General features: G+C 39.0%; 1 protein-coding gene across 1 annotated transcript in view; it reads left to right on the top strand.

The window, feature by feature from the left end:
• ALG14 (ALG14 UDP-N-acetylglucosaminyltransferase subunit) overlaps nucleotides 1-8495 on the top strand; it is a 30142-nt gene extending 21647 nt beyond the window's left edge. The window contains exon 4 of the mRNA XM_063427302.1: nucleotides 6903-8495. Coding sequence (XP_063283372.1) covers nucleotides 6903-7133 — 231 coding nt within the window. The 3' untranslated portion in view covers nucleotides 7134-8495. The remainder of the gene's footprint in view (nucleotides 1-6902) is intronic.
• Nucleotides 8496-14315: the final 5820 nt, after the last annotated feature.

The following is a 14315-nucleotide window of genomic DNA, read 5'->3' as shown; positions in this document are numbered from 1 at the left end:
TGGATCTAATAATCACTTCTTTGTGACCATACCATTCTATGTAGCTTGTTTGAAATGTGGGCTTCGACATGCAAAGATCATATGCTCTATAATGTTTTTGTTTTTTCTCACAAAGAAGCCAATGAGGGAGGGGAGCATGGAGCAATAGCCTAACTGAGCAGACATCTCTTAGCGAGCTCCAATCCAATTCAGCAGTAAAGCCTGATTTTATCCCTAAATTGCAGATATACTTACCTCATATCCAGCTATATCCACCAGTGTTGATATGGGGTAGAAGGGATAAGTAGTTCCTCCAGCGCTATCTGGAAATATCCAGGATCTTCTCTTACAAGGCTTCAAATTAGCCCATCCTAAAAGTGCAGTTTCACATGGCCAGGACAAGAGGTACTCGAAAGGACCATCACTGGATGTCATCGACTAGATATCGCAGAGTGGGGACTTAGAAGACACATCCTCTGAGGAGGAAGAGAATACGCCTGCCAAAAAAAAAAACATGAAGTCATTATTGAAGGACATTAGGCAACTCTTTGATGCAGCTCTCTTCTTTTTAAGAGAAAACATCCACACCTTAACGGACCAGGTGAAATCCAACATCCTCACAATGGTTAACTTACTCTACCGATATTTTTTTTCGGTCATGATTTTCATTAATGTTTCTCCTAAGAGAGTCCAAGGGCAATCCAGTGTAGGAATGGCCACTGAAGGCTTTTAGCAGATCGTGTTAATGTTTAGAAGCTGATGAACAATACAGAGTAGAAGTTTCAGTAGAGAGTATTTAGATCCCATTACATTAGCCGTAGCTAAGCCTGCTTAATTCATTCCACCTTTGTTAGGCTCTTTTAATGTATTTACCAAGAGTGACAGTGTAAAACTATCCTCTTTCCACAAACACCCCTCCCACCATCACAGGACAGAGAACTTGCTAATCCCTTCTCTCTTGTTAATAAGTGCAGAAAGCATTTCTTTTGAAGCAGCAGTGTTCAGACGTTTCAGTGACCGCTTATTATTTGTCTATTTAATATCCAGCTAGAGATTGTTGGCATGTTTGATTTTAGCTCTAGTGTAAATCTGTGTAATCTTTCCATAAATACTCTGGAAATCCTTTTAAGCTTCAAAAAGTCACATTGTGCAGGTAACACAGTAAACATATGAAACAAATAATTATAATTGGATTACGAAAGGAAAGCATTACTTGCCTTTTACAATTCTAATTAAATTGCAGAACTTGCACAGATGAGTGCTACAGCTGGTAAATCCCAAGCAGACTAGAAAGAGGCACCACAAATTGGGAAACTCATTCTGGTCTATGAAGATATTTTTCTTTTGGTTTAGTTTTGACCCCATGAAACTGCTCAATGAACTAATAGTGGCTATACCATAGTTTTACAGACTGATTCACACTTTTGTGACCTTCCAAGTAGCCAACTGGTTATGTGTGCATTCACAGGCTGGAGGGAGGTCCATCTCAGATGTCCATGAGACCATGAATCTTAGACAAGAAATTACATCACTGGTTCAGGATGTTTTTACAAATCAATGCATTTATAATCCTCAGTGGGCATGGAGACCTTGGACCAAGTAGCTATGTGAACCATGGCCTATGCCATGGAAAGTTGACCTTCAGCACTCCAGATGTTGTTGACTACATCCCCCGTAATGCTCTTACACCCATAATGCTGGCAAAGCATCATGGGAGGTGTAGTCCAAAACATCTGGAGTGCCAAAAGTTGCCTATGCAATAAGCCTATGCTGCTATGGTGCTTAACAAGTAGGTTGTTTGAAAGTGTCCTACTCCATGCACTCTAAAAAGTTAATGTAGGCACATCCATCTCCGCATTTCACAATAACATTAAATTCCTGGTATGGTTATATAAAAAACACTATAGTGCTAGGAAAAGAAACCTGCATTCCTAACGCTACAGTGTCCCTATCTTCTGTTTAACCCGGCCAGTGCAGTAGAAGCATCTCTAGTGTCAGTATGACCTCTTCTAGAGGCTTGTTTAACCCTTCATGGTAAACAATGCAATTTCTGCAAAATATCCGTGCTTTACCTTGAGGGGTTAATTATTCAGAACCACTGTACTCAGACCTAATTGAGATTAAATGGTCTGGTTCACTTTAGTGGTTCTATAAAGGACCACTAAAGTCACAGAGGCCACTTCATCTCAATGAGGTGGCTTGGGTGCAGTGGTTCTTTAGTTTCCGTCAGGATTCCCTTTTATTTCTGAAGTTGTGTCCTTAAGGGGGTAAACTTTTTTTTTTTTTTAAATACAGGTTTGTATTCCTAAAGCTTTAGTGTTATTTTAAGCTCAGGGAGTGCCTGTCCCTTTTAACCAAAGTCTGTCAGACAAGTACATCTTCGAGCTGTAGCTGTTGAAAGATAGCTGTTCCAGAATGAAATTATGTTGCAGCAAAGAGTTTAGTATAAGATCACTCACTTGTTCTCCCATGTCTGGGCAGATTAAAGACTTTATAGTAACTTTTACATGCAACAATTCTATCTACAAGATCTAATAACAGGGCAAGTAGAAAACCAAATGCTTGCAGAGGCTCCAGAATTACAATTTCTATAACTGCCAAAGCCTGTATATATGTATATAGATCGTATACTTTGATAAGAAAGGAAACCAAATTGATTTATTACATCACAATAATAATAATCATCTTTCAAGTATCGCTTGAAACCTATTTATGTGAACAATATTTCAGGAGACGGGTTAGAGACGAGTAATCCAAGAGGGAATATAAAATCCATGTTAATGATCCATGGTAGTAGAAAGTCTAGCGATGGTTAAGCAGTAGCACTAAGGCTTACATGACTTAAACCATTATTCACTTTCTAATAAATTATTCATCAACTTGATGGGAGTCGGGAAGTTGGAACATTCATTTTAGACACGGAGCACAAAGCCTTACTTTAACACCCATAAAAAAATATTTATGCAAATGAAGTGATGCTGCTTGGTAAGACTATCCATCCTGTGGTCTTTTATTTTAATGTTTCTTTATTTTTATTATCCTGACCTTTGTAATCACCAGTGGGTGTAATGCACACATTTTTCTAATCCTGTGGCATGGGTGAAGTCATAGTTGGCTGCAGTAATGTTTAACTCTGTGCCAGAGATATGGTCAACTTAAAGGAACACTATAGTCACCTAAATAACTTTAGCTAAATAAACCAGTTTTAGTGTATAGATCATTCCCCTGCAATTTCACTTCTCAATTCACTGTCATTTAGGAGTTAAATTGCTTTGTTTCTGTTTATGCAGCCCTAGTCACACCTCCCCTGGCTATGATTGAAAGAGCCTGCATGAAAAAAACAAAACTGGTTTCACTTTCAAACAGATGTAATTTACCTTAAATAATTTAATCTCAATCTCTAAATTGAACTTTAATCACATACAGGAGGCTCTTGCAGGGTCTAGCAAGCTATTAACATAGCAGGGGATAAGAAAATCTTAATTAAACAGAACTTGCAATAAAGAAAGCCTAAATAGGGCTCTCTTTACAGGAAGTGTTTATGGAAGGCTGTGCAAGTCACATGCAGGGAGGTGTGACTAGGGTTCATAAACAAAGGGATTTAACTCCTGAATGGCAGAGGATTGAGCAGTGAGGCTGCAGGGGCATGTTCTATACACCAAAACTGATTCATTAAGCTAAAGTTGTTCATGTGACTATAGTGTCCCTTTAATCTGACTTCCCTCTGGCTTCTAAATGGTGACTGCTATGGAGCCATTGTTTATTAATTTACTGAAAAACAGTTTGCTAGAAATCAGAGTGATGCACACATGGCACTTGTTTCTATGGTTTTTGGTAAAATGTAGCCATACAGCACTAATGCTATTGGAGTTACTAAATAGGCATTTGAACTAGTGCAGAGGTAACTTTTTTTTCTTCTTCTTTGTTTTGTATGCATTAGGGTTGATGGGTGCTATGGCCGTTGCTGCTACCCAGAAGTTTGAGCGCAGGACTTGTTTTTGTATATTTGTATTCACTTTTGCATCACACAGTCATGTTGCAATCCTGCCACCCGTCCCATGTGTTCTCTATTCAAGGTTAAAGGACCACTCTAGGCACCCAGACCACTTCAGCTTAATGAAGTGGTCTGGGTGCCAGGTCCTTCTAGGGTTAACTAATTTTTTTATAAACATAGCAGTTTCAGAGAAACTGCTATGTTTATCAATTAGTTAAGCCTTCCCCTATTTCCTCTAGTGGCTGTCTCACTGACAGCCGCTAGAGGCGCTTGCGTGATTCTCACTGTGAAAATCACAGTGAGAGCACGCAAGCGTCCATAGGAAAGCATTATGAATGCTTTCCTATGTGACCGGCTGAATGCGCGCGCAGCTCTTGCCGCGCATTCAGCCGACGGGGAGGAACGGAGGCGGAGAGGAGGAGGAGAGCTCCCCGCCCAGCGCTGGAAAAAGGTAAGTTTTTACCCCTTTCCCCTTTCCAGAGCCGGGCGGGAGGGGGTCCCTGAGGGTGGGGGCACCCTCAGGGCACTCTAGTGCCAGGAAAACGAGTATGTTTTCCTGGCACTAGAGTGGTCCTTTAATAAGTATGCAAGATAATGTATCTTGGATGTAAAAACCCAAGGGCAGAGTACAGAATATTTCATAGAGTCCTAACCTCAACATCTGAGGAAAGGGATTTAGAGATGATAATTTCAGATGACTTAAAGGTAGGCAGACAATGTAATAGAGCAGCAGGAAATGCTAGCAGAATGCTTGGTTGTATAGGGAGAGGTATTAGCAATAGAAAGAGTACTCATGCCGTTGTACAGAACACTGGTGAGACCTCACTTGGAGTATTGTACGCAGTACTGGAGACCGTATCTCCAGAAGGATATTGATACTTTAGAGAGAGTTCTGAGAAGGGCTATTAACAAGGTTCATGGATTGCAGGATAAAACTTACCAGGAAAGGTTAAAGGAACTTAACATGTATAGCTTGGAGGAAAGACGAGACAGGGGGGATATGATAGAAACATTTAAATACATAAAGGGAATCAACACAGTAAAGGAGGAGACTATATTTAAAAGAAGAAAAGATACCACAACAAGTGGACATAGTCTTAAATTAGAGAGGCAAAGGTCTAGAAATAATATCAGGAAGTATTACTTAACGGAGAGAGTAGTGAATGCATGGAATAGCTTCCAGCTAAAGTGGTAAAGGTTAACACAGTAAAGGAGTTTAAGCATGGGTGGGATAGGCATAAGGCTATCCTAGCTATAAGACAAGGCCAGGGACTAATGAAAGTATTTAGAATTTTGGACAGACTAGATGGGTCGAATGGTTCTTATCTGCCGTCACATTCTGTTTCTATATAGGGGTTTAGAAAAATACCCCTCTCTGTCTCATTAGAGATTTCTTTGCCTGAAGCTCAAGGAAGCAAGGGGAATTGTTAGTGTTGGGCCCAAGAGGCTTGCCTTGACGTGGCAGGTGGGCTTACATCTAATGGCCATTGGTGTTATTAAAACCCCCAACTTATTTTAATATGCGTACGGATTTGGGCTAGTGCGCAAGTAACTCTCTTGCTTGTTTTAAAAGTAACGCTATGACATCCCTGTGTGAGGAATATGAGGAAAATGTCACCATTACTTGGGGGACATTCTGAAAGGGAGACATAGAATTGTGTGTGTTAAGTGTGCCATGTGTCAGTGAATGTGTACAGCCATAAAACATTTGCTGATGCCATTACTCCTAAAATGATGAAATTTTTCCCTATACTTGTATGAGTTAATAGCCAATGAAATGATATAATGGATAAAATAAATTTTATTTTGAAATGGAAAGGACCATTTAAGCACCACAACAGCATATACTTATTATATAGTTTATGGTGCTTGGTGCATGGATGTTCCAGTTGCTAATAACTGTATACAAAAATCACTGCAGCTATTAGACTATATTTATCCCTCTGCCAGATTAAATATTTATACATAATGCACACACTGTTCAGATCCCTACTTCCCAGACTGTGTGAGAAGAGCCTGGGCAATGGCTGCTCGGTTCGGTGATCCGTTACAGCTCAGTTCACAAAACTAAACAGAACTTTCATTAAAATTGATAGCAGTCACATTGTGGCTACTAACTGCTTATTCAGCAGTTCTATTCATCTGCTATGATGAAAAGACCTTCCCTCAAGTATATATCCCATAAAACCTTGAGCAGAAGACTGTGTTTCTCCTCTCCTTCAAACACACACTACTCTTGGGTGGCAGCAATGGCTATTCACCAGTCCAATTATATACACAATATGAATTCAGAAAATTTACCGGCACACTATCCCAAATCGATATGTTAATGTATATTAATATTATTATTGCCATTTATATAGCGCCAACAGATTCCGTAGCGCTTTACAATATTATGAGAGGGGAGATGTAACTATAAATAGCACATTTACAAGAAAACTTACAGGAACAATAGGTTGAAGAGGACCCTGCTCAAACGAGCTTACAGTCTTTATAAATGATTTTTGGGGGCATTGCTACAGCAATTCAAGTGTAAGCTCACCTGCCAACGTCAAGTCAAACATCTTGAGTGAGTTTTATGCAAACCGTTTACCTTTTGCTGCGTTCGGCCAAAAGGCAGAATCTTCTCTCTTATTAGCGATTTCTGTTATTTATATAGATAGTGATTTGGGATAGTGCACAGGTAAACTGTCTGGCTTTTTCTTGAAGGAAAGGAGTTTTGGGGATAAATTCAGTTCCTTTAGACTAGACTGAAAACTTTCTGACTAGCAGAATGACTTCTTTCTTAGCTTGCCGTGCATGTGCAGCAGTTGCAGGAACTTAAATTAAATTTACAAAAATAAAACTAACGTCCCTTTAATCCACAAACCTTATTTTACAATTTTGTTTCCTTTCATTGATCTATATATATTTTCTTTTTCTACTCTAGATCTTATGTAATGGCCCTGGCACGTGTGTTCCAGTTTGCTTGTCTGCGCTTCTTCTTGGGATCATTGGCATCAAGAAAACAATCATCATTTATGTTGAAAGTATTTGTCGCGTGGAATCATTGTCCCTAACCGGACAAATCCTCTATTATTTTTCAAATGTTTTTATCGTTCAGTGGCCTCTCTTAAAGGACAAATATCCCAAATCTATATATCTAGGACGATTAGTTTGACTTCCCAAAACATAATAAATATAATTGCAAATCCAGCATTTTCGTACAAAACAGGAGGTTTGCAGTTTGTGTTGGCCAAATCTTATGGGACCAGATAAATAGGTGGGAATCCATACAGTCTCCAAAAAACAGTTAACAAAATACCTTATGTGATTTTGTGAATGTGGCCAACCTCAAATTACTGTAAGGAATCTGAATGTAATCAAGTCTCCTCGTAACTTTTATTTACCAAGCAAAACAGAAGGCAGCAAAGAAATATCTCACACAAAAGCAGCAGGGTAAGCAGTCTGAAATATTGGGATTTTTTTTTTTTTATAAATGTGTATTTTTTTTATTCAGTATTTAAATGGTATGATAAAATGTAGTGGTATTTAGGTGTACTGTTTTCCCAATCTGGCGATTATCAGCACTTTTGTCTCCCATTAACAAAGCTACAATCACTACAACAGAGAAAAGATGCATAGTTTCCATGTGTTTAACGGAGAGTAAAGGCTAAAAATAGTTTTTTAAAGGTCTGTTAAGTATTAGTGGAGTAAAGAAAAATAAAACGATCAGCCTTTAACATGTGCCTATTGAGTAGGAAGTTCAATTTTTTCCCATTTTAATGTGCTTAAATGATCGCTAACATATTCTCTGCAGGTTACTCGATATGCACATTATTCAAAGTAAAATTTGCACCTTAATGCGAATTAGTTGTAATGTTCCAAGGGAAGAGAACTATTACCACGTATGATGTGAGTGAAGTCCCTTCTGGTTACACTGTGTATTTGTTTTATGTATAAATTGACTTGCGGTAGTGGGCCTGATTACTTATGCTAATAGAGCTTCTGAAAAGCTTGGAGTGTGCAGCCTCCTACACATAAATATGAACCTTAGACCTTGCAGAGGAGCAGAGGAAATGGCTATTGATTCCACATAGCTCAGCAGGATATATGATCTGTACCAGAGCAGTAATATAGCCACTGACTGTATCTGTGGGGGTTACGGCTGCTCTGTTGCATTAATCATAAACTGTGTCTGTTGTTTTTTTTGTTGTTGTTTTTTTTTTTTTTTTTTTTGCCAGGCCAGCGGAGGATTGTTGTATGCGCATGGCTATATCTCATTGACCCTCATAGTTTGAATCCTCTATATTAAATGTTATCTTTGTGATACATTGTCTCTGTCTTCCATGATGAGTGAATGTTCTGGCTGGTAAAATCACAGAATTATATAGCTATGGCTCATAATAGGGATCTGTGGTTTCACCTACTATTGGCTGAAATTGGCTGTCTGTCGTAGTTTATAGTTGGAGGTTTGGATTACATATGGGTTGACTTATTAAAGGGACATACATCACTTTGAGACAATTGTCTCATTCAAAGGTTTTAGCTTTGAGTGAGACAGATGCCTCACTATGCAGGCTGGAAAAAGCAGATACATTTTTGTTTTTTCTTGTTTAATCTTTACCTACTTCTTTTTTATGCTTTCCACACCCACTCCTGGGGTGACACTGATATAAACAGTCAGTGTCCTATCCCTAGGAATGCTGGAAAACTGCACTTGGCATGGCTGACAGATTTACACAAAAGTGAAGGTGGAAGATCTCTTCACCTTAAAATATCGTGACGGGGAGAAGAGAGGGAGTCCGATCAATTTGATTCATGCAGGGCAAACTCCAGTGTTTGCGTTCTCTCTCTTACTGCACAATGGTGTACTGTTCCTGTCATTAGTGGACTGGTCTGAAACTGAGACAGGTAGGTAAGAGGAGGCTGAAGAAACTCCTTAACTGAGGGGCATGCTCAATAATGCAATCTGACCAAGTTTAATAGTAAGTTTGTAAGTTTAGAATACTTTTTACATTTTTTTCTTGCTTCATTTTGGTTTCTATATTTGTTTTAAAGTGTTTGCTTGCTTGCTTAAAACATAATTGTCCTGGGATGCATGTCACTTTTTTAATTAAATGGATGGGGTAAAGAGGCCTAAACAGTTATAGCTTTGTTTTATTTACTATAAATATTATTTATGTACGTTATGCATTCTGCACACAAAAAACTGACTTATGATCAAAATCCTGGGGGAGTATAAGGAAATGTGGGCTAGTCTTGTGTTACTCCATCAATATGTTTTAGCTGCACTAAATCACTGAATTATTTATAACGAGTCACCATATATTTGTGCCGTGCAATAGAATGAGAAAACTAACCCATTACCATCATTTGAACATAGGATAATTTGTGTTCTTGAGAGCTCACGGTTGTAAGACATTAGATTAGCCAATCTGTGTAAGATTGGTCCATTCTTAGCGTGACAAATCCATACTAATACATTCTTTTTAGTGACACTAAACCTTTCACATCATTTTTCACATTTAAAATAGTGGGCAGAATTATAAATACACTTTGCTTTTGTATGGGAAAATTAAACTTGAAATGTGCAGTACTGGCATTGTTTAAAGAATTGTGCAGCCTTTATTTCCCTTATCACAATGCATATCTCTCTTCATCATTCATAGCACTGATCGGTCCATAAATAATTCCTGAGTAGGATTTTTTACGCTTTCACCATTAGCACCATATTCTAAGTAAAAGATGGGAGCAGAACTGTGAGTTAGGGGGCATGATGAACATTTCAAATAACCAACTAAAAGTAAAAAAAATGTAAATTAAATGTCTGCATCAAAAACAAGTCTACGTTGGAACAGTTTGCATACAGTTCCCAACAAACAGGGACAGGGGTGTCAGTAGGGGCGGGGCCAGAGGGGGCCATGGCCCCCCTACATCATGCAGCCGCCCCCCTCCCCCAATTGAAATTGAAGCCGGAAGAACTGAGTCTTCCTACAAAAGCTGCAGGAACATACACATACAAGATCACATGTTTTATAACTGCCCCCCTACTTTTGTCCTTGGCCCCTTATGTGTACCCTCTAAATATGAATCCTGGAGATGCCACTGAACAAGGAATTATAGAACATAAGCGGAGCATCTTGAGAACATGGTAGTGTTTATCGAGAAATACTGTGAAGGTAAGTGTTTTTGTGCATCTGCTAAACCTCAATAAAGGAGGTACAGAAAATTGGCAGTTCTTTATTAAGGACATCTGTGCATCAATTCCTTAAGTGTTTGAACAAGCATAACTATAACTCTTAAAGGAACTTCGGTTTACCCCAATGGTTGCTTTCCAGCACAGATCTCCCTGTGACAACTGGTTTCTTCTATGCAGTTTCAGGAAACGCGGACTGCCGCGTTTAGAGTGGTTAGTTCATAATATAAGCCAATCAGTAGCTACCCATTCATAAAATAGTGCATAAGTTGTTATGGTGACCATACAGTTTGAATGCAGTGTCTAACTTTCATGGGGTGCTACTGGGGGGAAACTTTAATAGAGTGTGTGCTGTGACATATTTGTCAATCCACAACCAGTTTATGCTATCTTGAAAATATTTAGTCAGTACAGCCTGAAATAAATGCTCACTCTCAATTCAATATGAGTTTAGAACTTTACATGGACCTAATCTGGGCTTGCACAAGCCTTTTTTTTTTTTTTTTTTTACCAAAATGGGAGCTGTCAAGTGAACTAAAATTTTCAAACGACCACAAAAGGCATTCTTCTGGTTTGTTTTTTTTTTTTCTGACTACTGTTGTACATTATTGAGCATCCTATTTTAAAACTTAACCTAAAAGTACACAGTTTTCAGTTCTGATATTTTGCCTACACTTTGCAATTTATTCTTTACCCCCCCCCCCCCCCCCCCCAAAAAAAGCAGATGTTCAGCCATAAAAAATAATTATAATTGCTGGAGAATGACATTGTATGATCCAGAGGAGTGTTACTAAGTCCTTGTGTCTGAGAATTTGATTTGTTAAATTCATGAGCTAGGTGGTATTTGCACATGATGCTACAAGCTCTGTCAGCAAGTGTGAATGTAACTAGCAGAAAGTAAATAGTGATAAACACGTGTCTCTGTGATAAAGAATGAATCACACTGGCAGTCTGAGACTTACTCGTACTCGTTAGCACTTACTCGTACTCGTTAGCATTTATTTGCTCACCCTTATCCAGCGCCGGGCTCCCTCGGCACTGTTGACCTCTCCTCCTCCATCGACGTCAGCTACTGGAGCCGAATGCGCACGCATGGCCAGAGGCGCGCCAACAACAAACATGTATTCCTGACCCTATAGTGCTAAACCCACCATTAAGGTGGCTAGTGCCCCCTTTGTGACATCATCAAAATGGCAGATTATTTTTTTTGCCAATCCAATGCTTTCCCATAGAGAGCATTGAATTGGCTAAAATCAGCCAGGGGGTGGAGCCAAATGCCATTTTGGCCAATCAGGACCTCCTCATAGAGATGCATTGAATCAATGCATCTCTCAGAGATAAATTCAGCGTCTCCATGCAGAGCGTGGGGACGCTGAACATCAGGGCTGCTTTTTCGGCAGCACTGAGCCAGGAAGCCCCTCCAGCGGCCATCTAAGGAGTGGCCACTTGGAGGTGCCCCTAGAGGCAATGTAAACACTGCCTTTTCTCTAAAAAGGCAATGTTTACATGAAAAAATCCTGAAGGGATCTATTATACTCATCAGAACAACTACATTAAGCTGTAGTTGGTCTGGTGACTATAGTGTCCCTTTAACATCTGGCAGTTTTTAATGAATCCATTTTTCCTTTTGTATCACTCCCCATTATTTCCTTTCAATTGTAAGCTCGCTGACCATCTTGGTCGGTACTTTAAATAAAATGACTTAATGTGCTAGTTTTGGTAGATACCAGCTTGTCATATAATATATCGAACTGTCTTTTAACCTGTTAAAGGAACACACCATAAAGCTTAAGTGCTTTATGTGTTAGTTTGCCTTTAATCCATCCATCCATCCCTTGTCATAAACTAAAGCCAACACATTTTACATTTCTATACATGCGTACAACTGGTACAAGTAAAAAGACAAAGGTACTATACATGTAAGAGAAAATACAAAATGTGACAAACAAATACTGGTGGAGCGGAGGGTGCTCTTCCTGTAGGAATTTACAATCTAGATGGATAGGAGGGATGAGAATCAAGAGGTGTGGACTGAAAAGGTAGGAATGATGTTAATATGGAGTGAGAGGAGGATGTTTAATGGTTAAGTGAAATGCTTTGGCTACTTAGTTGAGTGGTAGGTTTCTCTGTACAAGAATGTCTCAAGTGTGTTCCTGGGGGTTGGTGCTGCACAAGAGAAGCCCTGTAGTCTAGAATTGGAAGAGGTGATAATAGAAGGGGCAGGTCATTGTTAGATCTTCATTGGTTTGCTTAAGTATATTTATTGATTAGTGAGTAAAGGTAGTGAAGAGCGGCGTTATTAACGGCTTTGTAAATGAGGGTGAGAATTTTGACTTTAATTATATGTGCAGAGAGGTGAAGTAGATACTGGGCAATGAGTAGTGTGGATGAGCTTGACAGAAGCATTTAGAATAGACTAAAGGGAGTAGAATCTGGAGACAGGATGGTCAGTTTGTATGTTATTGCAGTAGTTGATACAGAACAATAGCAAAAAAAGTGGATGAGTTGCTTAGTGGAGTATACACTCAGAAACAGACACATTTTGGAAATATTGTGTAGAATGGTTCTTTGTAAAACAATGGCTAATGTTTGCCCTTTATAAATACAATAAACAGATTATTTAAAAATCAGATTAGTTATGACCGTGGCTTACAAAAAAATGAAAGAAATGTGGTGCAGGGTTTCATGTCTGTATCAATTCCATGAGATCCTTTGTAAAACAGCTATTTAAATGTGTTTATGCATCTTTCTGGCATGTGCATGTGTCTGTCTTAAGAATCAGCTGTCTTAATGTTTTCAAAGGATTTTCACATGAACAGATGGGGTGGGAGGGAACACTGTGTACTGGCTGTTTATGGTTCTATTATGTTATAGAAAGTATGTGAAACTTGAATTAAAACCGTGTGGCAAGGAATTGGTATAGGATGATACGGTAGAAAAGTGGAAGCCTTATGGGTATAAAACCTTCATAGAAGCTAAGAGAGCAACCTAATAATTGTAGAAATACAGTACAAACCCACATACATGTTTATCGCAAATTATAATAAGAGGGAAATTTGGGTCTGATTTTAGTAATGGGGAAATGTAGTCACCTGAACATTGATCTAGAAAAAAAACACAAGGGAAACAAGTTTAACAACTAGTTAAATGGCATTCCTGTCTCACAAACTAGACAAACAGATTCTTGTCTGGATCCGGTAATGAATAATGTTGGTTTGTTTTTCAAAGATCTTGGTTGTGGAAGTGAGAAAAAAAAAACCCATAATAGTAATACCTTTATATCAAAGGAACACTTTTTAGTGTAAGGAATGCATTGACATGTTCCTCAGCCCCTGCGGCCCCCTTTCCACATTTAAAGGGTTAAATAAACCTTTATTCACTTGCCCTATCACAGTGCCAAGGTCCCTTGGCTCTGCATCGTGATCTGCCTTCTCCGACATCAGCCGTTGTGGAGAGCGCAACAAGCGCATTAGGCCTTCCACATATGCTTTCCTATGGGGTCCTCTCTTACGCTGGATGTCCTCATGCAAAGCCTGAGTACGTCCAGCGTCGATTCACAGAGACAAACTCTTTGAAATTCCAGAAAATTGAGGTTTTAGTGCCTCTAAACCTGCAATGTTTTACATTGCAGGACTAAGGGGGGACAGGGACTCTGCACCCAGGTCACTTTAATGAGGTGAAGTGGTCTGGATGCCTGTAGTGCCCCATTAATTTTGCAAAAACGCACTCTATTTACATCATTAAACAAATGATAAGAAACCGTTAAGTGAGATTTGACTACAGTTCTGGATGGTGCAGAGGTTCTCCGTTTAAAGTGGTTTATTAGCAATCTTGGCTTGAGAAAGACACATGCGTGTCGAAATGTTGCTCTTTCACTTTGATGGCTGAATAAACAACCTGAAACACTAAATACAATACTCTTTGTAGACAGCAGCCACAAGTTGAATAAAAGAGTGCTACTTACATTTGTCTGAGTAATCCTTAAAGCTTTAGTGATTTGTAGAGTAGTTATAGATGAGAGGGCATCTAGGAGCAGGATAAAAAAAAAGTAGCTTTAGTATTAAACTAATATGAAAAAAAAAAAATGTTGTAAAATATGCAATAAAAACGAACGCATTGCCACAGCAAAACATATACCACATAAAGGCTATACCTGGCCAAGAT

This window comes from Pelobates fuscus, chromosome 7 (assembly GCF_036172605.1).
Source record: "Pelobates fuscus isolate aPelFus1 chromosome 7, aPelFus1.pri, whole genome shotgun sequence".
Classification (NCBI taxonomy): Eukaryota; Metazoa; Chordata; class Amphibia; order Anura; family Pelobatidae; genus Pelobates; species Pelobates fuscus.
The sequence above is the reverse complement of the archived record's forward strand: the minus strand, read 5'-3'. Positions and strand labels throughout refer to the sequence as shown.